The 24427-nt window shown below is 45.2% G+C and overlaps 1 protein-coding gene and 1 long non-coding RNA gene across 3 annotated transcripts in view; one reads left to right on the top strand and one right to left on the bottom strand.

Moving 5' to 3' along the window:
* Nucleotides 1–17366, bottom strand: part of LOC115083723 — a 39317-nt gene extending 21951 nt beyond the window's left edge. Inside the window, exons 1-3 of one of the 2 annotated variants that reach the window (XR_003854388.1) lie at nt 17253–17366; nt 8045–8115; nt 7765–7865 (exon numbers count right to left, since the gene is read on the bottom strand). This is a non-coding gene — a long non-coding RNA (uncharacterized LOC115083723). Of the gene's footprint in view, nt 1–7764; nt 7866–8044; nt 8116–8258; nt 8318–17252 lie in introns of those variants that run through there. The other variant, XR_003854389.1, reaches the window with a different exon arrangement.
* Nucleotides 17367–17440: 74 nt separating this feature from the next.
* Nucleotides 17441–21298, top strand: RASL11B (RAS like family 11 member B). The gene is made up of 4 exons (XM_029587702.1): nt 17441–17811; nt 18202–18258; nt 18704–18780; nt 19659–21298. The coding sequence occupies exons 1-4, from the start codon at nt 17688–17690 to the stop codon at nt 20121–20123; spliced, it is 723 nt and encodes a 240-aa protein (XP_029443562.1). The 5' UTR covers nt 17441–17687; the 3' UTR covers nt 20124–21298.
* The last annotated feature ends 3129 nt before the right edge of the window (nt 21299–24427 follow it).

Raw genomic sequence — 24427 nt, 5'->3', positions numbered from 1 at the left:
CGATGTCGCTCGGCTCCTGAATTCCTTCCTAGCCAGAAAGTCTGGTTAAGTATTCAGTATATCTGACTTCGAATACCGTCACAGAGATTCACCCCTAGATATATCTGTCCTTTCTCTGTTACCTGACGCATTGGACCTGTTACATACCAGCTTCGGCTGCCTCCTTCGCTGGGAATACATAATACATTTCATGTATCGCTCTTAAAACCTGAGATTCTATCTTGGCCTGCCCAGAAAGCCCTGAAGCCACCTCCATTGGTGGCAGAAACCAATACAACGTACAAGGTACACAAAATCTTAGATGTCCGCTGTAGGGGCCGCCGGTAGGCATACCTCCTTTCCTGGGAGGGTTACGGACCCGAAGAGAATTCGTGGGAACCAGCTCAGAACATCTTGGCCAAAACTCTCCTTCTGAAATACCATTGTGCCCATCCGGGCAAACCCCGACCTCCAAGAGGAGGGGTTTGCCCGGCCCCCTCACCTTCTTACACAGACTCCAGCTTCTGGTTCTTCTTCACTAGCGGCGGTGGGCCACTGGCTCCGACCGCGGACCGCCCCCAGTGCCTCCGGCTCTGCCATGGTCCCCAGTACTGCAGCTCAAGATGCCATTGTTCGTCGGGCCTCTCCGCGTGGTCAGCGGAGAGACGCCCGATGCCGCGCATCTCTGATCCTTATGAAGGGCCCGCAGCAGGAACCTGGCCGCTGCCCCGGATGATGACATCAAACTCTTCAGTGTGTTTAAGCTCAGGCCTCGCTCCATAGCGTTGCCTTTGCAACAGGTCTCCTCACTCGTTGCTGCTAGAGAATTCTCTCTACTCCTTGAAATTTCAGACCTATTAGTAAAAATTTGTAACCTATCATTAAAATCATCCATTGTACCTGAAGACTGGAGGATAGCTAATGTAACCCCAATATTTAAAAAGGGCTCCAGGGGCTAGTGTAACCCCAATATTTAAAAAGGGCTCCAGGGGTCAGTGCCAGGAAAAATAATGGAAAGTGTTCTAAACATCAAAATCACAGAACAAATAGAAAGACATGGTTTAATGGAACAAAGTCAGCATGGCTTTACCCAAGGCAAGTCTTGCCTCACAAATCTGCTTCACTTTTTTGAAGGAATTAATAAACATTTCATTGCATCCGTCGGTCTCAGACAGCTTCGCCCGACATGCCTCACTTCTATTTCAGTCTTCTCCACCAGCCTCGGGAGAATGGCATCCGTAGCGTCTCCTTGCCGCACCTTCCGGCGTCCCCGGAGCAGCTTTGGCGCGACGTTCCGCCATGTTGACTGAGGCCTCCTAGGGTGGGCGCGCGCACACGCCTCACGTCTTATAGCAGTGTTGGCGTGAACCTCGGGGGCATTCCCCTCGAGTGATGTCACTGCTTCTGACTACAAAAGGTTGCCCATTTGCTGACTCTCGCCAATTTAGCAATGGATTGGATTCGTTCCGGTCTGAAGCAGCTCTGCCGCTTCTGCTGCTGCTGGAAGCTATCTTCACCCTCCAGGGTTCTACTAACTTGGGTACCGCTCCTCAGGGGCCCTTTGCTTATTTCCAGGTGCCTATCCTGAATCCAGGTATTCGCTCTTCGAGGGCCTGTGCATCTATCCTGGTGCCTGCTACCAATTCTTCTACCTGCTGGAACACTACCTATCAGCTACAGTGAGTGAGTACTACTTCTCCCAGTCTGTTCATCTACAGCTCCTCGTTGTCTATTTGCATCGGGCCCTACACCACTATTGTGGAACGGGACTCCTCTGCCAAGGATCACAGACTGTTAATACCTATCCTCTCTCTACTGCTTATTGGGAACCCTATCTACTCAGCTACAAGGGAGTGTGTAATAACATCTGCCAGTCTGTCTCTCCTACAGCGCCACACTGGATATCTGCATTGGGGCCTTATACCACCATTGTGGGACGGGTCTCCTTCGCTGAGGATCACAGACTGTTGCTATCTAACCCACTCTCTACTGCCTCCTCTGGTGAACCATACAAACTGCATAATAAAGATATATTCTCTGTGTTTGTGCATCTGAGTCTAGCCTGGTGCTACAGTTCCCTACGGGGCTCCTCCCCGTAGGAGTCACTATCACTGTTGCTCCTAAGAATCCACCAAACACCTCAATATCATAACACATGTGGATAAAGGTGAACCAGTAGATGTAGTGTACTTGGATTTTCAGAAGGGGTTTGACAAAGTTCCTCATGAGAGGCTTCTAGGAAAAGTAAAAAGTCATGGGATAGGTGGCGATGTCCTTTCATGGATTACAAACTGGCTAAAAGACAGGAAACAGAGAGTAGGATTAAATTTTCAATTTTCTCAGTGGAAGGGAGTGGGCAGTGGAGTGCCTCAGGGATCTGTATTGGGACCCTTACTTTTCAATATATTTAAAAATGATCTGGAAAGAAATATGACGAGAGAGGTAATCAAATTTACAGATGATACAAAATTGTTCAGAGTAGTTAAATCACAAGCAGATTGTGACAAATTGCAGGAAGCTTGTGAGATTGGAAAACTGGGCATCGAAATGGCAGATGAAATTGAATGTGAATAAGTGCAAGGTGATGCATATAGGGAAAAATAACCCATGCTATAGTTACACAATGTTAGGTTCCATATTAGGTGCTACCACCCAAGAAAGAGATCTAGGCGTCACAGTGGATAACACATTGAAATCGTCAGTTCAGTGTGCTGCGGCAGTCAAAAAAGCAAACAATGTTGGGAATTATTAGAAAGGGAATGGTGAATAAAACTGAAAATGTCATAATGCCTCTGTATCGCTCCATGGTAAGACCACTCCTTGAATACTGGGGTAGATTTTCAGACGAGCGCGAACAGCCTACTTTTGTTTGCGCTCCAGGCGCAAACAAAAGTACGCTGGATTTTAGTAGATACGCGCGTAGTCGCGCGTATCTACTAAAATCCTGGATCGGCGCGCGCAAGGCTATCGATTTTGTATAGCCTGCGCGCGCCGAGCCGCGCTGCCTCCCCCCGTTCCCTCCAAGGCCGCTCCGAAATTGGAGCGGCCTTGGAGGGAACTTTCCTTTGCCCTCCCCTCACCTTCCCCTCCCTTCCCCTACCTAACCCACCCGCCCGGCCCTGTCTACACCCCCCCCTTACCTTTGTCGGGGGATTTACGCCTCCCGGAGGGAGACGTAAATCCCCGCGCGCCAGCGGGCCTGCTGCGCGCCGGGCCGCGACCTGGGGGCGGGTACGGAGGGCGCGGCCACGCCCCCGGGCCGTAGCCACGCCCCGTACCCGCCCCCAAAACGCTGCCGACACGCCCCCGGAACGCCGCGACGACCGGGCCCGCCCCCCGACACGCCCCCGACACGCCCCCCTCCGAGAACCCCGGGACTTACGCGAGTCCCGGGGCTCTGCGCGCGCCGGGAGGCCTATGTAAAATAGGCTTCCCGGCGCGCAGGGCCCTGCTCGCCTAAATCCGCCCGGTTTTGGGCGGATTTAGGCGAGCAGGGCTCTGAAAATCTACCCCACTGTGTACAATTCTGGTCGCCGCATCTCAAAGATATAATTGCGATGGAGAAGGTACAGAGAAGGGCAACCAAAATAAGGGGAATGGAACAGCTCCCCTATGAGGAAAGACTAAAGAGGTTAGGACTTTTCAGCTTGGAGAAGAGACAGCTGAGGGGGGATATGATAGAGGTGTTTAAAATCATGAGAGGTCTAGAACGGGTAGATGTGAATCGGTAATTTACTCTCAGATATTTATTTTATTTATTTTTATTTTAATGATTTTATATACCGACATCTGTTTGCACATCGCATCGGTTTACATATAACTTATAACAAAAGTATAAAATAGGCATAGCCTTTATAATGAACAACGGAACAGTCAACAAGAATATAGCAATAAACCAAATAATTTAGCTGATAACTTCAACTAGGGGTATCCTAAGTTAGGAGAGAGGGATAAATAAAATCACTATAGGAGAGGCTATGTACAGGGTTCAAAATAATACGTACGTTAAGATTGCTGGTTTTGTTTATGGGGGAAAAATAGAGGAAGATTGGGAGGCCTGACCAAAGTGAGGCCTCCCAATGAGATAATAGAAAGACTAGGAGGCACTCCATGAAGTTAGCATGTGGCACATTTAAAACTAATCGGAGAAAGTTCTTTTTCACTCAATGCACAATTAAACTCTGGAATTTGTTGCCAGAGGATGTGGGTACTGCAGTTAGTGTAGCTGTGTTTAAAAAAGGATTGGATAAGTTCTTGGAGGAGAAGTCCATTACCTGCTATTAATTAAGTTGACTTAGAAAATAGCCACTGCTATTACTAGCAACGGTAACATGGAATAGACTTAGTTTTTGGGAACTCGCCAGGTTCTTATGGCCTGGATTGGCCACTGTTGGAAACAGGATGCTGGGCTTGATGGACCCTTGGTCTGACCCAGTATGGCATGTTCTTATGTTCTTATTATTCCTGACCTCCGTTGTTCCCGGTTCCTGTCTTCTTCGTTCCTGCCCTATCTATGTGTTGGACTGACTCTACGGATATCGACTTTGCTTCGCCTGACTACGCTACAGCCTATCGCCAGCCCAGATATCCGTTATGCCTGACTATGCTACTGCCTATCTCCAGACCCAGACCTCTGCTACGCCCGACTACGCTACTGCCTATCTCCAGACCCAGACCTCTGCTATGCCTGACTATGCTATTGACGTCTCCGTGATCAGAACATTGCCTTGATTGACTAACGCTATTGACATCTCCGTGATCAGAACTCTGCATTGCTTGCCACGACCTCCACTTGCCGCTGGCCCTGATCCAAGCTTGTTAGTGACGCCTCTCCCAGCCTAATCCCTGGACGTGGACTTACTAGGCTCCGGTCTATCTTTGCTCGAGCACCTCCAGCTAATCTCTGTTCCATTGGCACCTGAGTTCCAGTACCGAACCCAATCCAAGATAGGACTACACCACCTACCGACTGCTGTCTCAGGGCTGAACCAACCTCTCTTGTCTATCAACCTCGAGGCCCACCTAAGTCCTGCTGGCCCCGACACCCGCGAGGAACGAGGGCTGGTATAGGTGAAGCTCCAGCTGCCTCTACCTTCAGCCCATTCCACCTGCCAATGGTGGGGACCCGTAGGTCTTCACCTTCGGGTTGCGTCAATCCCACCTCGGCCCAAGGGTCCACCTCCGACGCAACAGACGGGCTCTGTGGCTCCAAAATTAACACTTCACACCACTAAATGCTACTCTGCTTCCCTCTCCTCACCCTCAGTTCACCAACAAAATCTCCCCTCCCCACTCCCTCTCTCTCCTCTCCCCCCCCTGTCTCTTTCTCCTCTGATCCCTCCACTCCAGTGCCCTCTCTGGTTCCCTTACATACATCTTCCACCATTACCCCTTCTGGCTCTCACACACCCACTCCCTGTCCCCCCAACATTCACCCCTTTCAAGTCACTCTCCCCAGCAGCATTCATTCCCTCTTGCACTGCTCCTCCTAGCCCCGCTATTTATCACTTTCAAATCCTTCCCCCTCCAATCAACATTGCTGGCTCTCTCACCCCTCTACCTTCCTCCCCCCTTTACCTCCTCTGGTTCTCTCCCCCTCCTACCTTTACTACTTATGACTGTTATACATCTCATCCTTCCTGCCTTTTAACCCCCTCTGGCTCTCACATACCCCCTTTCATCACCATTTAAATTTTTTCACACATCCTCAATCGCCACCGCTGACTTTCTTGTAGACACACACACCCTCCCGCTGGCTTTCTCACACTCCTCCCCATTCTTTAGAACCCCTTCTATATCCATCCCAGGCTCTCTCTTGACCCTCCACACCCCCCACGTGAATCTCACACAACACCCTGTCCCAGCCCTCGCTCCCTCCCTCTGTTTTCCTCACCCAAGTCCTGATTCCATCACACCTATTGCCGAACAGATGGCAGCATGGACCTTGGGGAGGATTAAAATGCCACACAATCCAATTCGCATTGCTGACTTCAGAGAGATGGGGAGGGAAACAATATTCACCCCCCATTTTCCCCTCAGCATAAGCTTCTCCTTCTGCTGTTTGCCCCCCAATTCTTGAAGCATTAATCTCCTTTCATGCCACTATCCCCAGAAGCATTCACCCTCTCTTGCATCACATCTCCTTCAAGCATTCACACCCCTCACCTCCCCAACATTCTCTACTCCCATAAGTATTCATCAACTACGTTCACCCCTTCTCTCCTCACCCCATTTCAACATTCATCCCCTTTCTCTTGCCACAAATTATTCTGGCCTGACCAGAGCTCTGGGTAACTCCCTCCTTCCCTCTGCTTTCAGCTGAATTCCAAGCCTTGATAGCACAGCGAGCTGCTCAGACTGGTGCTGTGTTCACTCCAGTCCCTCCCCTGCCAGACAGCAAACCAGATAAGAGCTCTCTACTCCAGGCAGCAAGTGGAGTGGAGATTGGAAAGGATAGTAAGGTCTGGAGCAGGGAGCTGACTGGCTCTTCTTTGCTGTTCTGTCCTCACCCCCTTCCCTCCCCCTCCTGTCCTGTCTTCCACTTTTGCTGACTGCAGATGTGGGGGAGGGGTCAGGGGAGTAGATCTGGATGAGCAGAGAAAACCTTCTGATCCATGACCTAGCCCCTCCTTCTGTCTCTGAGGAACCAGCAGCACTGTGAGGTCATGAGGGGAGCTGAAGCAGAATGGCTCTGTTCTGTTCTATTGTGTGTGCTTCCTGTTCCAGCCCCTCCTCTCCTGTCCTCTGCAGTGCTACTCATCTGCCATGTGGCCAAGAGGCAAGAGCCATATTTTACACATGAAAAAGCCACAGGTTGGTCACCCCTACACTAGAGAAAGAGTCAGGCTGCTTGGGGTTTCCATTTCAGCTTGAGTGTGCATGTTTTTATTCCTAATCTGTGGTCCTTTATTCTGTAATAAGTGAGGGTTTCTCTGTGTTCTGCATGTAATGGGGAATTGGACTCAAACAGCAACCAACAAGGGCCCTGACTTTGAAGGTCTGGGAAACTGATAAGTATGGGGATGACTTGTAAGATGCAGCAGTTACAACCATAAGCTTGCAGGGCAGACTGGATGGACCGTTTGGTCCTTTTCTGCCGTCATTTCTGTTTCTATGAAGTGAGATATTTTACTAGCATTTAGTTTCTGTGCTGGGATGTATAGCTGTCTGGCTTGTCCTATTTTTCCAATAGGAGGTGTTTTGGTATTCTGCGGCCTGTTATAATATTTGCAGTGCTGCCTTTTCATAGGTAGGGTTGTTGGTATTTGAGCCCTGGGAGATACGTAGCACTGTAATGATATGACAAGTTTGCTCTATATTTTTGTATGGTGAATTGTAAGGGGTAACATCCTAGTTCTCATCTACATCACTGTTGGAAAGATTTCCGTGGACAGATGGTATTTTTACCGAACTGGACGTACAGGGTTTATGCTGGGATTCTGTCCCATCCTGTTACACTCCAGCCTTCACTCCCAGATAGAAGAACAGGTTGAATAATATTGAATAATTGTAATGGTAGTATGTTTACTGGGTGATTGAACCCAGTCCAGGGGCTTCTTTATTGTATAAAAGGCCTTAGGACTTTTTCTTGTAGTGACTGTTATAGCCAGTTTAAGGAGATGGAGCCATGCACTAGGGGTGGGCACAATGAGTGGAAATATTAGCTTCTTCCATACCTAAAATGCCTCCTGTTGCCCCTGGCCCCCAAATGCTTCAGTCTAGAGATGCCACTGGTTTTTCTCTCTGTTTGTCTCCTCTTGCCACCTCCCACCCCAGATAACATACCTGGGTGACACAAGAACTCTTGTCAGCCATGAAACTAGCCTCGGACCTTCCCTATGGCCAGCAGGGTCACCACCATACAGGCAGTCATCTGTCCATGGAACCTGGAAACGTAGGAAATAAAGAATACAGCACAGCAGTGAAACCTGAGTCACGCGTCCAACCCTGCACTAATATTTTAACATGGTAAATACACACAAAAATAACCCTGGCTAAGGAAGCAAAAACTATGCATTAAACAAACTGCTCGAAATGAATTTTGACTTGTAGATTTGCTGCTTACCTATGTTTCAGTTGCTGTAATGCGCTGCCTTGGGTGATTTAAGGCGGTTTAGAAGAACTTTTAAATAAAATCTAAGAAAGAAAAGGCACTAAAAGTTTAAATTCTGAGCCGTACTACTGGTTTATACAAATGTTGAAGGCGAGCTTCCAAGACCCAATAAAGGTGTCATGGCAGTCACCCCACCCAAAGCCTTCAACAAAACCTCCTCTCATACCCATGTAAGACAATCTATTGTGAGAATGAAAAATAAAGAGCGTTTCAAGACAATAGCTCCTCTTGAGAAAGAACAGTGACACTCTATGTCTCTGCCTTTCCTATAGGAGAAACGAAGGCCTTTCTGTTCTGGCACCCTGCCACACTACAGCTATTTGTTGAAAATAACTTTCCATTTTGGAATGTCCTTTCAATCCCCTCCCCCCCCCCCCCACCCCACACACACACACACACACACACACACACACACACACACACGATTAGGGGAGCCCTGCTTTATTTAGCAGGAGTAGTCTGTCATCAGTTTGTTTATCTAACACACATTCCATACCCTCAGGAAAAGGTACTTGATCTATTAAGACACAAATAAATGCAATTACATTTAAAAAAAAAAGGTACTTAAGCTGTTTTAAATGGAAGAATTGACTCACTGGGTTTTCATTGTCAGATTTCCAAGTTTGCCTCTTATGCAGAGGGGAAAATGTAAGAAAGGAGCAGAAGTAACAGATAAAAATCTGATTGAAATGCAAACGTATATAATTGCACACTGTAGAACATTGTGCAGCCAGGCTGCCAAGCTGAAAGAGGAAAAAGTGTGTGCTATTATGCTGTCATGGGAACCAGCTAGAGTATGTGGGTATGTATGTCTTGCGCTCTCCCACCTACTCCCTTCCCCCTCGCTTCCATGGAACGAAGAGACATAAATAGACATGGAATAGAAATTTCCTCATTTTGTGCTTACGGGAAACATCTTTGGCCTAAGGCAATCGGAAATCATGGGTCATGGGTGTGCACATTAATTTACTCCTGGGGAAATTCTGCGCAACTGGGCCATGCAGAGTTTACATAGAATTCCCCCAAGGTGCAGAACTTGACCGGAGCTAGCGAGAAAAACTGCCGCCCTGTTCTTGCGAGACTCTGAGAACACCGCGGGAATTCAGGCACTGCGCTTCCTGCCGAGAGCCGGGCGGTGCGGGGTTTGCTGATGCAGGCTGACATCTGGGGGAGGTGGATTAGAGAATGGGAGGTCAGTTGAGAGATGGGAGAGAGGGCAAGAAAAAGGGTCCTGTTGGCGGGGGTAAGAGAGGAGCTGGTGGAGAGTGTTGGGAGAGGACGAGATGGGGGGAGAGAGCTGGAATGGATGAAGTGGGGTAGAGGGGAACAGGAAGTGGAGAGTGTTGGAGGGGATGAACAGGGTGAAGGGGAGGGGAAGTGGAGAGGGGATGAACTGAAGGAGGCAGACTGGAGGGGGAAAGAGTGTTTGGGGATGGGGGGACGAGCTGCTGGAGAGAGGAAACGAGTTTGATCTACTGCTTTACTGTTAGGGCTTGTGGATTTTCAACTGACCGTTGGTGGAGCCCAACAGAAGCTGCAGGCAGCACTTCTTTTAACTGCTGACATTTGTAGTGATAACTACAGACCCCAATGTATTGCTGCAAGTATTAGCAGCTTCAAGAAGTAAGCACTGCCTGCAGCTCGGAGCTCCCCTTAGAATCCGTGGATTGCTGAAGGAAAATCCCCCAAAACCAGAAGTTCTAGGTATGGTGTAGTATTACTGTACTCCTGGCAGAATTCTGCACCAAAAATGTTGCATCTTTGAGTAAGAACCTTTTTCTGTTTAAGTTTAAATTAACTACTCAAAGACAGTGATTACACTGTATTATTTTGATAAATATAGTATGTAGAATTTTTAAATACAGTGTGCAGAATTTTAAATTTTTTTGTGCACAATCCTCTCAGGAGTAACAATACAAAAACACAAACACTGAATCAGTTGGCCTTCCCAAACACGTGTAATGAATCACGCATGGCCTGATGGGCAAACTTGCCTGAGCAAAGGACCAAGAGCAGCAGACTAAGAGGAGCCAGAGTTCAAATCCTGCTTCTTTTGAGGCACTTCATTCTCTGGTACAAACTTTGGGGCTCATTCACTAAGCCACTGAATTTTTCCTCAAGAGGTCACAAAGCTGTGGTAATTTGTCCTGCCACTTTGTGATTACTGTGGTGTTTTTCCTCACGGTTAAATACCACGGGAAACAAATACTGCAACGGTAAATGTTCCCAACAATGTATGGTGGTGGCCCTGGAACTGTGGGGCAATCAACGTTTAAAGGGAATCACAGCCTGCGTAATTGCATCCCCAAAGCACTCAAAAACCCCAGGGGTTTTCATAGACCTCCTGTCCCACCCCCACCCTACTGCTTCTGAAGACAACCCATTGTCAAAATATAAAAATAAAATAATTTTATTAATCAGTGCCAGGGCCCGCCAATCCAATACCCTATTTATTTATTTATGCAATTTTTATACACCGTTACATAGAACACAAGATTCTATCTTTACGGTTTACATAGGTAAAAATCATCATAAAAAGTTAGAAACAATAAAATACAATAAAATTCAATATAAAATAAAAAACAAGTAACTAAAATCTACTTATTAAAAAATACCCCTACCCTTCAATCAAATCTAGGCCTGAATGCCAGGATCCTCCCCAATTACAAAATTAGCACAGGTGATCCAGTTGGGGCCCAAGTCCCCATAGACTCTAGGCCCAGTGTCCACCATTTTTCAAAATGGTGCCACCTGGCCTTTGCCCCCTCACCTGGTGGGGCAAATAAATAAATACTACTTGCATCAATTAACCATTCATTAGCCAAATAAAAGATACCATTTCCACCCAATGTTTTTCTATTTGACTAATTTTAGTTTTTGCTGGCCAGTGCAATACTCTGTTTCATACATGACTTCAAAATGGATGTGTACCTGGCCCATATAATCCTTGTTTGGAGGAGCACCTGAATGCTAATGTGACCATTGCTGCTGATGGCGTCTCATTTTGTGTCTCACTAAAACCACCCAGTATAATGCAGGTGCCTCAAAGTAACTGAAATACCCTTCTGAACAGCCACAGATTAAAACATGGCCCAAATTTGGGTGTCACACTGGACTGCAGCCTGTCATTTTTAAACACCACCTACTCTGCAAGCCACACGGGGTCATGTTTTGTGAGAAAAGCGGATTATCAGTGTAAAATGAAATGTAAAGATGAGAACCAACGTCAGCATGGGGCACCGGGGGAGAGAATTCTGTGATCATCTGTTCTTATCCATTGCTAGAATATTGTGCATCAGTATGGATCCCAAAACTGGTTGATGTTCAGCTGCAGCCAAGCAGATTGTGTCTGGAGCCCTATGCCCCATTCCAGCATTGTGCCACTCAATGTCAGACACGAGGCAGCATCAGTAAAGCTGGACACCAGTGTGCGCCTAAAGTTAATATTATCATTGCATCCAGCCATGTTTCGCCCTTCTGCTATTTATCACCTCATCCTCATCCCATCTGCCTACCGCCACCATAGAAGTGAGATGGGGAGAAATATGGTGAGTGCACAGCTAAAACTATTTCCCTGGTCTTTGTCCCTTTGCCCCCTTAGCACCATAAAATCCTATTTCCAGGAGCAGGGCCATCACAAGAAGTGAAACAGTCTAAGCGAAGACCAGCACATCAAATTAGGGGGAAGGGACTCCGAGAGCAGCGGCACCCCTTTGCCGATGGGACCTCTCCTCTCCCTTCCCTCCCGTGGCCACGTGGTTCTCATCAGCTGTTTGAATCATGTGGTACTCTCTAGATACAGGCTGCTGAACGGTTCAAAATATCATCAGTAAATTGTGACAGCTGCCGTAGGAAGAGGAGGATACTTACTGGCAAAGCCGCAAGAGCAGCAGCCAAACATAAACGCTGGCCCCCAGCACAAGAAAAGAGGTGCGCGGGGACTAAGAAGGATGAGGGGGTGGAAAAGCTCGGGTCCGAGGTTACCATTTAGCCTAACTACAATTCTGTGTTGGTGGATGAGTCCCCCTTGTGATTAGTCCACCTCAGGGGTGCAAGGTGGGTGGCACAATCCTACTCAGTATTCATGGACCAAGTGTGCTGATCTTATCCACGGCTAGTTCGCTGATGGTGCGGATAGGAGGAATGGAGCTCTGGACAGTTCAAACTATATTTTAAGCTGTGGGTTGGCTGATCTCCCTGTTAACTTCTTTCTGGTTGATGACCCCATCAATTACCAGCCGGGATTTGAATTGCTACACGATAACTGGTGGATTTTAAAAGCCCTATGTGCACCAAAGCCGGGAGATACGCACGTCTCGGGCCAAGGCGTGCTGTGCGGATTTTAAGAAACGCCCATGCATGTGCAGAAATAAAAAAGTTCAAAAACAGGGCAGGGCGTGGGTGTTTCGGAGGAAGACAAAGAGATGTGCGTGCAAATAAGAACATAAGAACATGCCATACTGGGTCAGACCAAGGGTCCATCAAGCCCAGCATCCTGTTTCCAACAGTGGCCAATCCAGGCCATAAGAACCTGGCAAGTGCCCAAAAACTAAGTTTATTCCATGTTACCGTTGCTAGTAATAGCAGTGGCTATTTTCTAAGTCAACTTAATAGCAGGTGATGGACTTCTCCTCCAAGAACTTATCCAATCCTTTTTTAAACACAGCTACACTAACCACATCTTCTGGCAACAAATTCCAGAGTTTAACTGTGCGTTGAGTGAAAAAGAACTTTCTCTGATTAGCTTTAAATGTGCCACATGCTAACTTCATGCTGCTGGCATGTAAGTAAAAAAATAAAAACATCAGGGCTAATCAGCCGGGTTTTAAGGGTCGAGTCTAACAGGGGAGAAGGGAGTCTTTAAAACTACGGGGTTAGGAAGTCCTATCCCTGCACTGACCGAACTGGAAAAAAACTGAGAAAGGGATATGCAGCCTCGGCGTGTACCTATAAATAAATTTTCCCCCACTTATGCAGTAGACGCCCCATTTGCGCACACATGCGTGCATCTATATAAAATTGAGCGCACATGTATCCCCTTACAGCCGATGTTATACCATATGAACATATATGCACATGTTACAAAATGGCCGTGTCCATGGGCGCAAGCCAGCATATGCACGCACATGTGCGCCCGCGAACGAGTCTTAAAATTCTCCTTTAAGTGGTTACTGCTAAACTGCTTTTGGACAAGAGTCAGGCAACGTGCAACCAATGAGCTCTTGCGCCTGTGTGAAGGTCGTTGAGCACGAAAGTCCCTTAATTATATATTCATCGGAAGAGGCGATGAATATACATCGTAACAAATTGAATAACTATAGCGAAAATGTAGACCGGGCCAAACGTAAAAGGTATTCGGATCAGATCTCTGCTGCAGCTTCGAGACGCAAGAATTATTTGGCATTGTTCAAACAATATCGAGGGTCCCAATCCAAAATCCAATAGACCACACGAAAGAATCATGTGAGAGATTTGTGGTATTTTTTTCTCAAAAAATAGTAGACATAGTTAATGGAAGATTTGTCACTGACAGACCCAGAACCTATGCAAGAGGCTTTGGTCTCCTGGACAGAATTTGATCCAGTGGCACAATCAGAAGTGTCTGCTATATTATGTAAACAAAAAGGCAACTTCTGTAAATTAAACTCTTGCTCTGCTACTATTATAAAAAGTCTGGATTCTGAAGTTTCTCCTTTTATAACTAAACTGATAAATGCCTCACTGATAGAGGGCAGGGTTCCTACTGAATTGAAAAAAGCTACAGTTTATCCTTTAGTTAAAAATACTAGTGCGGATCTGAGCGAACCATCAAATTACCACCCAGTCTCTCTTCTCCCTTTGTTATCTAAATTATTGGGGAAAATAGTATTCAAGCAGTTACAGGATTATCTGACAGATAATAATCTTTTGGCTAATTCCCAGTTTGGGTTTCGTCCAAAACATAGCACCGAAACCCTACTGCTGGACTCCTTTGACTCCATTCGACATGGTTTCGATACAGGTAAAGATTATTATTATTTGTTAGCTTTACTAGATTTATCTAGTGCATTTGATATTTTAGATCATGAAAGTCCTTTGAGGAGACTGAAAAATCTAGGGATAGGGGCTACACAGTTTTTTCATGGTTTAAATCATTTTTGGAAAATCGGTCATTCAGGGTTGTACTGGGGAACACAGAGTCTGAGTTACACTCACTCTCCACAGGAATATCTCAGGGTTCATCTCTGTGTACTGTATCCCACTTTGCTTCTACTTTCTAGGTTGCAAGGTTCTTTTAAACTGTATGCAGATGGCATTCAGTTTTTCTTCCTAATTACCAATTCTTTAGAATCAGCACAGAAGAAATTATTAAACTGCTTAAATCAAATTAAGCATTGGCTAACTGGGAATAAATTAAAATTGAATATCAAGTAAACAGAGGTTATTATTCTATCTAGACTAGAGAAAAGTCTATTCCTTCCCTAATACTCAGTTTGATGCGTCTCCTATTTTGCTCAAAGGTCAAGTTAGAAATGAAGGTGTTTTTATAAATTCATCTTTAACTCTTCGTCTACATTTTAAAGTGTTGCTTCACACATATTATAAATTGCGACTTTTACATAGTTTAAAGAATGGATCAAATATTTCAGATTTTTGATTGGTGACGCAATCACAAATTTTATCATCTTTAGTTTATTGTAATGTTTTGTTTTTAGGCTTGCCAAAATCTCAGTTAAAAACTCTCCAACTGATCATGAACTCTTGGGTTCGTCTAATATTAGGTGGGAAGATAAATGAACATATATATATATATCCTGCCCTAGCCTCTTTACATTGGCTCCCTATAACATGGCGGATAATGTTTAAAGTGTTAGTTCTAATGTTTAAAGCTCAGCAGAATTTAGTACCTACATGTATCTCGAAAGTAGTGTGGGTGTATCAACCTGGCCATGTACTTCCTTCTTCAAGTAAAAATCTTAGAAAAGTTCTTCCTATAAGAGTAAGGTGCTTGACAGAATCTAGAAATCAGCTATTGCAGGTGGCAGGGCCTTCTCCCTTGGGATATTAGGAAGGAACAGGATTTAATTTTAGAAAAAAAAGTTAAAACACATTTTTATATGTTAGCTTTTGGTAACTGATTTTCTTTTTTAGAGGTTTTGTCTGTTTTATTGTGATGTATGAATTATGATTATTGTTTGTAGTATTGTACAAATGTGTTTGTACAGTTAAAGATTAAGTATGTATTCATGTAAGCCAGCAAGAGCTTTAGATTGGTGGAATATAAATGCTTTTAACTAAATACATGAAAATGTAACCAGACCGCAAGGCGTGCACAATTTTCAAGGTGATTTCTACAGGAAAAAGGCCCTTTACAAACTGCCCCAGGCCCTCAGAGTGGAAAAGAGATGGGGGTGCGAGGGCCGGAGTTCGTTTTCAAATCTCTGCACCTGCCTTTCACCGCTGTAACCCTCCTCGGGTTCACAACTCCTCCCGACCCAGACCCACTGCTGGAGTTTAAAAGGGGGAGTCGTCCTTTAATAAGGAGCGTGAAGGCTGCTGAAAATTACCCACAGAAAGCAATATTTCAAGGTTTTTAGGTGTGGGGGGGGGGGGGGGGGGGGGGCGGACATGTTTATCTATTAAAATGATCTTTCAATGTGGGTAAACAAACCAACCCTAGCCAACAGCAGGGAAAGGGGGGCAGGGTTAGGTTAGCAGAGGAAAAGCCCACCCTGTGAATTAATTTTCAAATCTTTTGTGCCCATTTTCTGGTGTGCACTTTGCACCCGTGTTGCAAAAAGGCTGCAGGTACTTTTGTACCCGCGGTGTGGGTACGGATGCGTTTTAAAAAGAGGAAGTTCACGGGCAGATCTCTTTGAAAATGAGCTTGTTCGTCATCCACCCGCTGACCAGCAAGCTGCCCCTCTTTTAATCCTGCCTGCCGTTGCTCCACTACCTTGCTGAATTATCTTCAGGGAAAGGCAGCCCGAGGGCTCAGGGCTATGAAGGCCAAAGACCCCTGGCCTGATTCCTATGGCTCATCGCGTGCCTTTTAGGAAGTCATTTATCCTACTAGTGTTCAAATTTAAATGTGTTGCTTGTTTACCTTCAGGTTATCCTCTTTCCCAGCCATGCATGTCAATGGCAGACTTTTCCTGTTCATTAGCACCCTCAACGAGACAAAGCCTTGAGAAATCTGTTAAAATGCCATGGCTACGGGCTATCTCCCACACCCAGCACATGGTATTAGGACTCTGACAGCAGATACTCGCAAGCGTTACTTTCAACAATGCCTGCGTTAAGTCAGAGGCTGACAGCTCGTTAGATTTCATTTTATGGCTAAACAAACAAACAAAAAAGCATTTTGTGCACATGAGGAAGCGATCCTGTAAAATGGTTGCGCCAAATGTAAACGGGGGGGGGGGGGGGGGGGGGGGGTACAGCACGGACTGTAATCAGGCATCAGAAAGACAAACCAGCAGGAGGGAGCTGGAAGGAAGCACAGCAAGAATGTAAGCCAATGAGAATAACACGTTATCACTGTCATCGCCTGAATTCTTCTCCGCCTACACATTCCCTACACAATTAGTTGCACTCCATCCTGCGGATCTGTCACCGTACCCAGAGAGTGTGTTTTCTATTTCAATATTTTCTGATACAGACCAAGGAGTTAAACAAATGTTAGGTAAGTCGCAGTGAGAGTTAAAATTAAGTTTCCCTTTGCTGACACGGTATTACAAGCTGCCTATCGTATAGATCAGCAATGACGCCAGGTCCATTCATTGAAATGTTCTTCGGTCAAAACGTCTTTACTGCTGCAGTACTGAATTTTAAAACATGTTGTATATTCTGTGGTGATGACGAAACGTCTCCTGCTTGGGAATTCATATAAATACTAATTTAAAAAAAAAAAGTTTAAAAAATACAATTGTCCGATGGCTCATAAAAACGAAGCAAGGAGAGGAAAAATAAAATCTGGAAGAAAGGGGAAATTAAGGAAAAAAAAATACTTTTCGCAAGGCACGCCATAGAAATCAACCAGAAAGGCTGGCAGCTAGTCATATAAGCCAAACTGTGCAGCAGCGGGAAGAGGGAAAGTTACTTCTCTGCCTGCCAGGGCTGCACGTTGAGTGCAAAACACGCTACATTCGTTTCTAGACAGCGCCGGCATATATAATACCTCCTCTACAGGCTGTCTAGGATTGCACATGCTTGACCTAGTTGATTTTCTCCAGTTGGGGAGCGTTCTATTGTTTTGCTTGCTCTCTTTCCATTTACGCTGCGCCCGGGAGCGCGCGGCAGTTGGGGCGTAGCACGCGGCCGGCCGGGTTTTCAAGACTCGCACAGGGGACGCCGCGATAGGCTGAGGGGAGGCGAGGGGCGGAGCCTCTCGCGCCGGGCGCCCGGACAAAACAGCGGGGCCGCGCGATCCCCACTCAAAGAAGCGTTTGTTAGTGGGGCTCTTCGCCTTCGATCCGGTCTCCTGCACCGCACCTGACTCCTTTCGATCCCCTGTCTCCCTCCCACCTGCCCACGAACGTTACCGCGTGCTCATCTGCTGGATCGTAGGTAGCCGCGCTCGGTTGCCTCTTGGGCTCGTGTGTGTGTGTTGAAGATGCGCCTGATCCAGAACATGTGCACCATCGCAGAGTATCCCCTGGGCTCCGGCGAGTGCGCTTCCTCCGGCAACCGAGTGATCAAAATCGCCGTGGTCGGCGGCAGCGGGGTCGGGAAAACCGGTGAGTCGGTGCCATCGCTGGTCTCTCTGAAGCATCAGCTTTTCATAGTTTTATGAATGGGCATCACGCTAGCCTCACGTCTATCTTTTAACATCCTGAGAGTGGAAGAGTAATGCTGGGTTCTAGGGAACTGGCTTTATGGACAAGTGGGATTGTATTCGCCTTGCAGTTCAGGTTGGGTAATGCTTCAGAGAACAACCTGCCTGGTATGGGAGGGAGGTGTATTATTGCCATAGTGGGACAAGCTTGTTTCCTACAAAGTTGAGATCCACAGTGGTTCTGCTTCAGAAACCCAATTAACTGCAACAGCAACTACAATTTGTGAAGGGGTAGTGTAATTGTTTAGCAGCTTAGGTTTATTGCTAATGACAAGTCTGTTATCTATTTCAGCCCTGGTGGTGAGATTTCTTACAAAAAGATTTATCGGCGATTATGAAAGAAATGCTGGTAAGCACCTTTATGACTTTTTTTTAAATTCTGATTTTTGCCTGGAGATGCAAACTAACCGTAATAGTGCGCCCGACAAATGTACAACTAAGTACAAATGTAGTTCTAGCACTGTTGTGTCGGTAGGTGCCAGTTCCCTGGGTGTTTGAGAACCCCCAATATTGAGCAAACTCCTTCACTAAGTACAGGAAAGAGTCTGAGTTTAACATGTCCCTCCCCGAATCATTTTGAAAAGTTGGCTTCTATGCTAGTGTCGATATTTATAGATAGTTACCGATTTCCTTCAGGTCTGTAGATACTGAGCCCCACTCCAATATCTTTAAATGCATTTTAACCAGATGAAACACTTATCTCTGTTAAGTCAAAAACAATGCGTTTTGGACAATGTTATCTTTCTTAGCATTTTTCCTCAATATGCCATAACATGAGGATTTTTTTTTTAAAGGTAATCTGTACAGCAGGCAAGTGCAAATAGATGGGGAAACACTTGCCATTCAAGTGCAAGATACACCTGGAGTCCAGGTAAGAATTCAGCATATGTAGTTTCTATTACTGTTGGGTGTGTGGATGTTTTATTTTTCTTACATTTTTTTAGGTGCCTACTGTAAAGTCTTTGTTCTGAGGAATTCTTCTCTGTTTCACTGTCAACCATATTTGTTTTATTTTTATATTTTCTCACTGGGTAACTCACATTTGAAAATGGATGTAAAGTTTAAGTACAGTATGTGTTGACTAGAAAAGCTGGAGGATTGACCCCCTTATCAATGTAGTCTTTGTTCAGCTGGACACACCTGGAATGACTTAGGAAACTTGACTCATCCAATGAAAGCAAATTCATTATACATTTTTTAAAAACATTGTAAAAAAAAAATGTAAGTGCAAGCCAATGCATTCTGAAATAAAATGCCTTTAAAATGTCCTGCCAGGAGAATAGAGGCTATTGTTTGCATCCTAATAAACTTCAAAATTAGGCTCTTGTAACACAAATTAGAATCTGTTCTTTATTCCATTTCTTTCAGACTTAGCTGCTTTTTCAAACACAGTTTAAATGCATACAGAAGAATCAGACTAGGCATTTCCTTTTGTACTGGGCAGCTATCCAGTTTTAAATGCTTCCAGCTTCTATCTTTACTCTTCTAGACCTTCTGTCTAGCCAGTTAATTTCCCATTCTGTACAACTACAAAGTGCTTCTCAGCATGTAGCTGAAGCCTGGTCAGCATTCCTCTCTGACTGTGTGGCATGATCCAGCGCCATGTATTCCAATTTTTGAAACTGGATCAACTTTCAGAATGAAAATTCAGTGTATAAGAACTAACATCCATTTTATGCTTCCAAGTAAATGCAGTATAACTTTTTGAAAAAAAACTATTTGAATAAACATGGAAACCTTTTTTTTCAGATTGCTGAACCTGGTCTAGATTGTAATGAACAGCTGACTAGCTCTCTCCGATGGGCAGATGCTGTGGTGATAGTGTTCTCAGTCACGGATTGTAAGAGTTACGAACTTATCAGTCATCTTCACCAGCACATACGGCAGCTCCATCCAGACAACAGGCTCCCTATAGTTATCGTTGCAAACAAAGCTGACCTCTTACATATTAAGCAGGTGGAACCACAAAATGGACTTCAGCTCGCAAATATGCTGGGTTGTACCTTCTATGAAGTATCAGTCAGTGAGAACTATAATGATGTTTACAATGCCTTCCACATCCTCTGTAAAGAAATCAGCAAACAGAGCATCATCACGCCCGAGAAAAGAAAGACCTCTCTTATTCCAAGGCCGAAGTCGCCAAACATGCAGGACTTGAAGAGGCGGTTCAAGCAAGTGCTGTCTGCCAAAGTGAGGACTGTCACTTCTGTCTGAAAACAGAGGCTGAGATTTTTGGTCTTCCCAGGTCAAGGTCCAGTTATTTCCAACTTTGGAATGTTAAGGGCTGGCAATGCAGGATCCAAGGAAGTGCAGGAGGACAGTGGTGATGTGCTTAAGATTGCAATAAAGGGTTGCAGCCTTGCAGCTGACAAAGCTTTTAACGAGACTCTAAAGAGGTGATGGAGAAATGGGTATCCTATTTGCAGTAGAACAAGTTTCTGAATCAAAGGCTTAGCAATGATGGAGAGAAAAGAAATGCATGGCCTAGTGCGAATTTCAAGTGGTGGCTTATAACAGTTGTGTAACAATTTACCTAAAGCATCACTTTGAAAATTATGAGGACTTCAGAGTTCTAGGGCAGAAAGCCAAAGATTGGCAGACAAATAAGTGCTTAAGCTTGTCTGAATATGGAATAATGCTGATAGTGACTACATGTGCATTTTTATTGTCCCTTTTTGAAACTGTTTACTTATGTATGATAAGTAAAAATTACTTGACATGGTCTAAAGTCAGCTTAAAGCTGGGGAAGATCAAGTTGTAACCATGAATTCATAATTTCATAGTAACTGGCATTATAAAAAAAAAAGTTTGAAAACTAATCTCTACATAATGTAAAGATTTTGCTATAACAAAGAGGGTTGGGTTTTTTTTTTTGTATCTAAAGATACAGGACTCTTCCATTCCCAGATGCAAATTTTGCAGTCTCCAGCACAGAATAGGATGTTCTCAGTTGTGCTACAGCTTCTTTGAACTATCCGAGATTAAACATTCTGTGTGCAGTGCTAAAAATAGTTGAGACTCCAGTGACCTGCTGGAAACTATTCCACACCATTTGCCACCTGGATCAAGTAAAAAAAAAAAAAAAGGACTTTTTTTTTTGGTGGCATTGCTTAAGGAGAAGTTGAGTATGGTTAGCCTCAAGCAGCGGTGGAGGGGTGAGACATTGCTATTCAAGGTTAAGATAAGAAGTGGGTCTTTGGGGAAAAAAGCAGTTCAGTTTGAAACACCAAAGTATCACCTTTCCTGCACCGAGCCTGTGGGAGAATGAACAAAGGTTATAGGCTAACAGCCTTTTTATCAAGTGCACTTTAAAAAGCCACTTGTGCTTTTTCGATGTTAAGTGTAATTTATTTGTATTGTGTACAATAAAATGCTTTTGTATGATCTGACTTTTCATCTTTTGCTGTTTGTTTCAACATTAACTTTTCATTCTTTACAGCTGCTATTTTGCTCTTTTGAAGTTGGTAGATGTAATTCTTAACCCTAGTATATGAAAAATATACACTCAGGACTGAGGCAACCCCCGCTTACAGAGTACCCTAGTATTGGCTCTTGAATATTAAAAGTGGTAATTTAGAGTGATAGCTGCTAAATGATGATCTTTCTTACTGGGAGGCAGATGGGGTTACCCTATAGCAGGGATCCTGACTTTTGAAGAGAACGCCCCCCCCCCCCCCCCTCAGACCATTGCAGATCACTGCGAGGGCCAGGAGGAAGGTTTCTCTCGGTTTGCTGAAGCAGTGGGGAAAGAGGGAGAGAGCCCCTTGCAGTTGTTTGTGGGGGGGGGGGGGGGTGTACCAGATCTAGCCCTTTTGGTGAGTTGAAATGCTGGGGAAGGAAGTGAGGCATTAATGTCAAGAATATTTCTAGACTTCTCCAAAGTTCTCAACCTTGCCCCCTGTTTCCTAATATCTGTGTGGTACATTCTTGCTCCCTCTACTTCCTTTCCCCATCCCATCTCTTGCAATTATGGCAGATCGGTGCTATGGGCAAATCAACTCCCTCTAGACACCCTAAGCCAGGGAGAGACCCTCAGACTTGGTGGCTGGGTTATAACGATGAACATTTCTGCACTTTGTGCCTCCAAAGCCTGCATCCCTAAGGCATGATATCCATACCCCTTTCTCCACAGCTCTGAAGGGGTGGCAGCGTGCTTGGGAGCCATCCTTAGCTTTCCCTGCCAGCCCTGCAGAACCCACAGCTTGGTACCAGAACTGCCTTTCTCCCTGGAGCCTGCCCACAGCAGCTGCAAACTCCTTATGGCTGTGCTTCAGTCTCTCTCCTCATCTTTGGCCCCTGCAGCTCCACCTGCGTAGGCAGCACTAACAGCAGCACTACATAACACAATCTAATCAAGGGTGGCCTTGCACTCAACACCACTATGACTTAGTGCCACTTGCACTTCTGACTTTGAGTTGGCGGTAGCGGCTGAATGTGCACCCACCGCTGCAGGCCAGATCAAGCTCTTCTTGCCATTGTTGGTAGGGGCCGGACGAAATCCAACCAAGAGCTACATCTATCCCTTGAGCTAATAGTCGAGGGACCCCTGCCCTACAGCTTTCACTTTCTAGGCAAAAATAAACATCTGGAATTTACAAAGCCACATTCTCCTCAACTAAACCAAAAGACCTTTAAAGGGAGGGCTGTGAATCCTTGTTGCTACGGCAGCAGAAGGTATACATAGAAAATTCATACATGGCCCTCACTAAAAATCTCACTGCAGCAGGGATCAATAGATTCATCCATTGCCATTCCTTTGTAATGGAGGTTAGTGTACTGCGTGTTATATTAAAGAGTCAATATGGAGTATCACATTCATAAAGTGGAAAACAGCAGGACTTGTCATGATTCTTCCCATGGGCTCAGCTGTTGCCCTTAGGATCTTATACCGAGGTCTGACTTATGCCTTATTGAATAAAGTGGGTGTCTGAAGTGGATTTTGGTAGGAAATCAGCACAGCAATCTGCTTCACTTAGCTTTATAGAAGTAGCCCAATTCCAGAGGTGGGATGAGGTGACTTTGTATATTCCAAAAGAAATAATAGTGCACATACATATTGTTATCAAGCTGATAGTGTGCACATCATGGAGAAAACCACATAAAGGTTTTTTGGTTTTTTTTCTGGCTGGGCAAGGCCTCCCGTTCACCTTTACAAAATGCAGGATACAATTCCATACATTATTATACATGATAGGAGTGCTCAAATCAACCCTCGGGGGTTCATCCCCCCCCCCCCCCCCCATTGTGGTTTCAGGATATTCTTAATATGCATGAGAAGTATTTGCACCTAGTGGAGGCAGTATATGCAAATAAATCTTATGCATAATTCTTAGAGATATCCTGAAAACCTAACTGCCTGAGGGTCCCAAGGACCACTGAGCAGACCTGTTATATGGGTGTGTTTGAATTAATGGTTTGTTACATCATTTGTATAAATTTCAGCTTTAGACAAGCTGGATCATAAATTGTTTAAATAAATGCATAAACATTTATTTGCCTGAGCCAGTGAATGCATTTTGATTGGAAATTATTTTACATTTTGAATGGGGTAAATCACTCCCCTAGCGTTCAGCCTTAGAGCAAAATCAGTACCAGCGGGTTGTAAAGCAAGTTGCTGGTCAAACCTATGAATAATAGTCCAGGGGGAATTCTGCACAATGCAGAATTTGTGCAGAATTCCCCCAGCATAGAATTTACCTTTTCCGCCCAGAATTTGCAGGAGCGCACTGTTAACCCGCGATTGGATCCGCGTTTTGGACGCGCTAGCTTTACCCCTTATTCAGTAAGGGGTAATAGCGCATCCAACCCCCCCGAACCTAATAGCGCCCGCAACATGCAAATGCATGTTGATGGCCCTATTAGGTATTCCCGTGCGATACAGAAAGTAAAATGTGCAGCCAAGCCGCAGATTTTACTTTCAGAAATTAGCGCCTACCCAAAGGTAGGCGCTAATTTCTCCGGGCACCGGGAAAGTGCACAGAAAAGCAGTTAAAACTGCTTTTCTGTGCACCCTCCGACTTAATATCGTGGCGATATTAAGTTGGAGGTCCCGAAAGTAAAAAAAAAAATAGAAAAAAACATTGAAATCGGCTTGCGGGTCGAAGACTGGACGCTCAATTTTGCCGGGGTCCGGTTTCAGAACCCGTGGCTGTCAGCAGGCTCAAGAACCGACGCCGGCAAAATTGAGCGTCAGCTGTCAAACCCGCTGACCGCCGCCGCTCCTGTCAAAAAAAGAGGCGCTAGTGTCCCTAGTGCCTCTCTTTACCGCTGGCCCTAATTTTAATAAATTTAAATACTATATCGCACACACAGGAGAACACTCTCCCGCGATTTTACTGTATCAGCCCGCTAGAGAGCAGAACAAGGGAGCAGTGTTACAAGCCTGCAGATGGAAAAGAAACCGGTGATATCTTCCTGCACAGCGTGACTCTCAGACAGTGTGAGCTCCGCCCTGCTCAAAGTGCATTAATTTATTTAAAAAGATTTATATTTTGCTTCATTCAAAAATGGTGCTCAGT

This window comes from Rhinatrema bivittatum, chromosome 1 (assembly GCF_901001135.1).
Source record: "Rhinatrema bivittatum chromosome 1, aRhiBiv1.1, whole genome shotgun sequence".
NCBI classification, from domain to species: domain Eukaryota; kingdom Metazoa; phylum Chordata; class Amphibia; order Gymnophiona; family Rhinatrematidae; genus Rhinatrema; species Rhinatrema bivittatum.
This window is presented reverse-complemented; position numbering and strand designations above follow the sequence as displayed.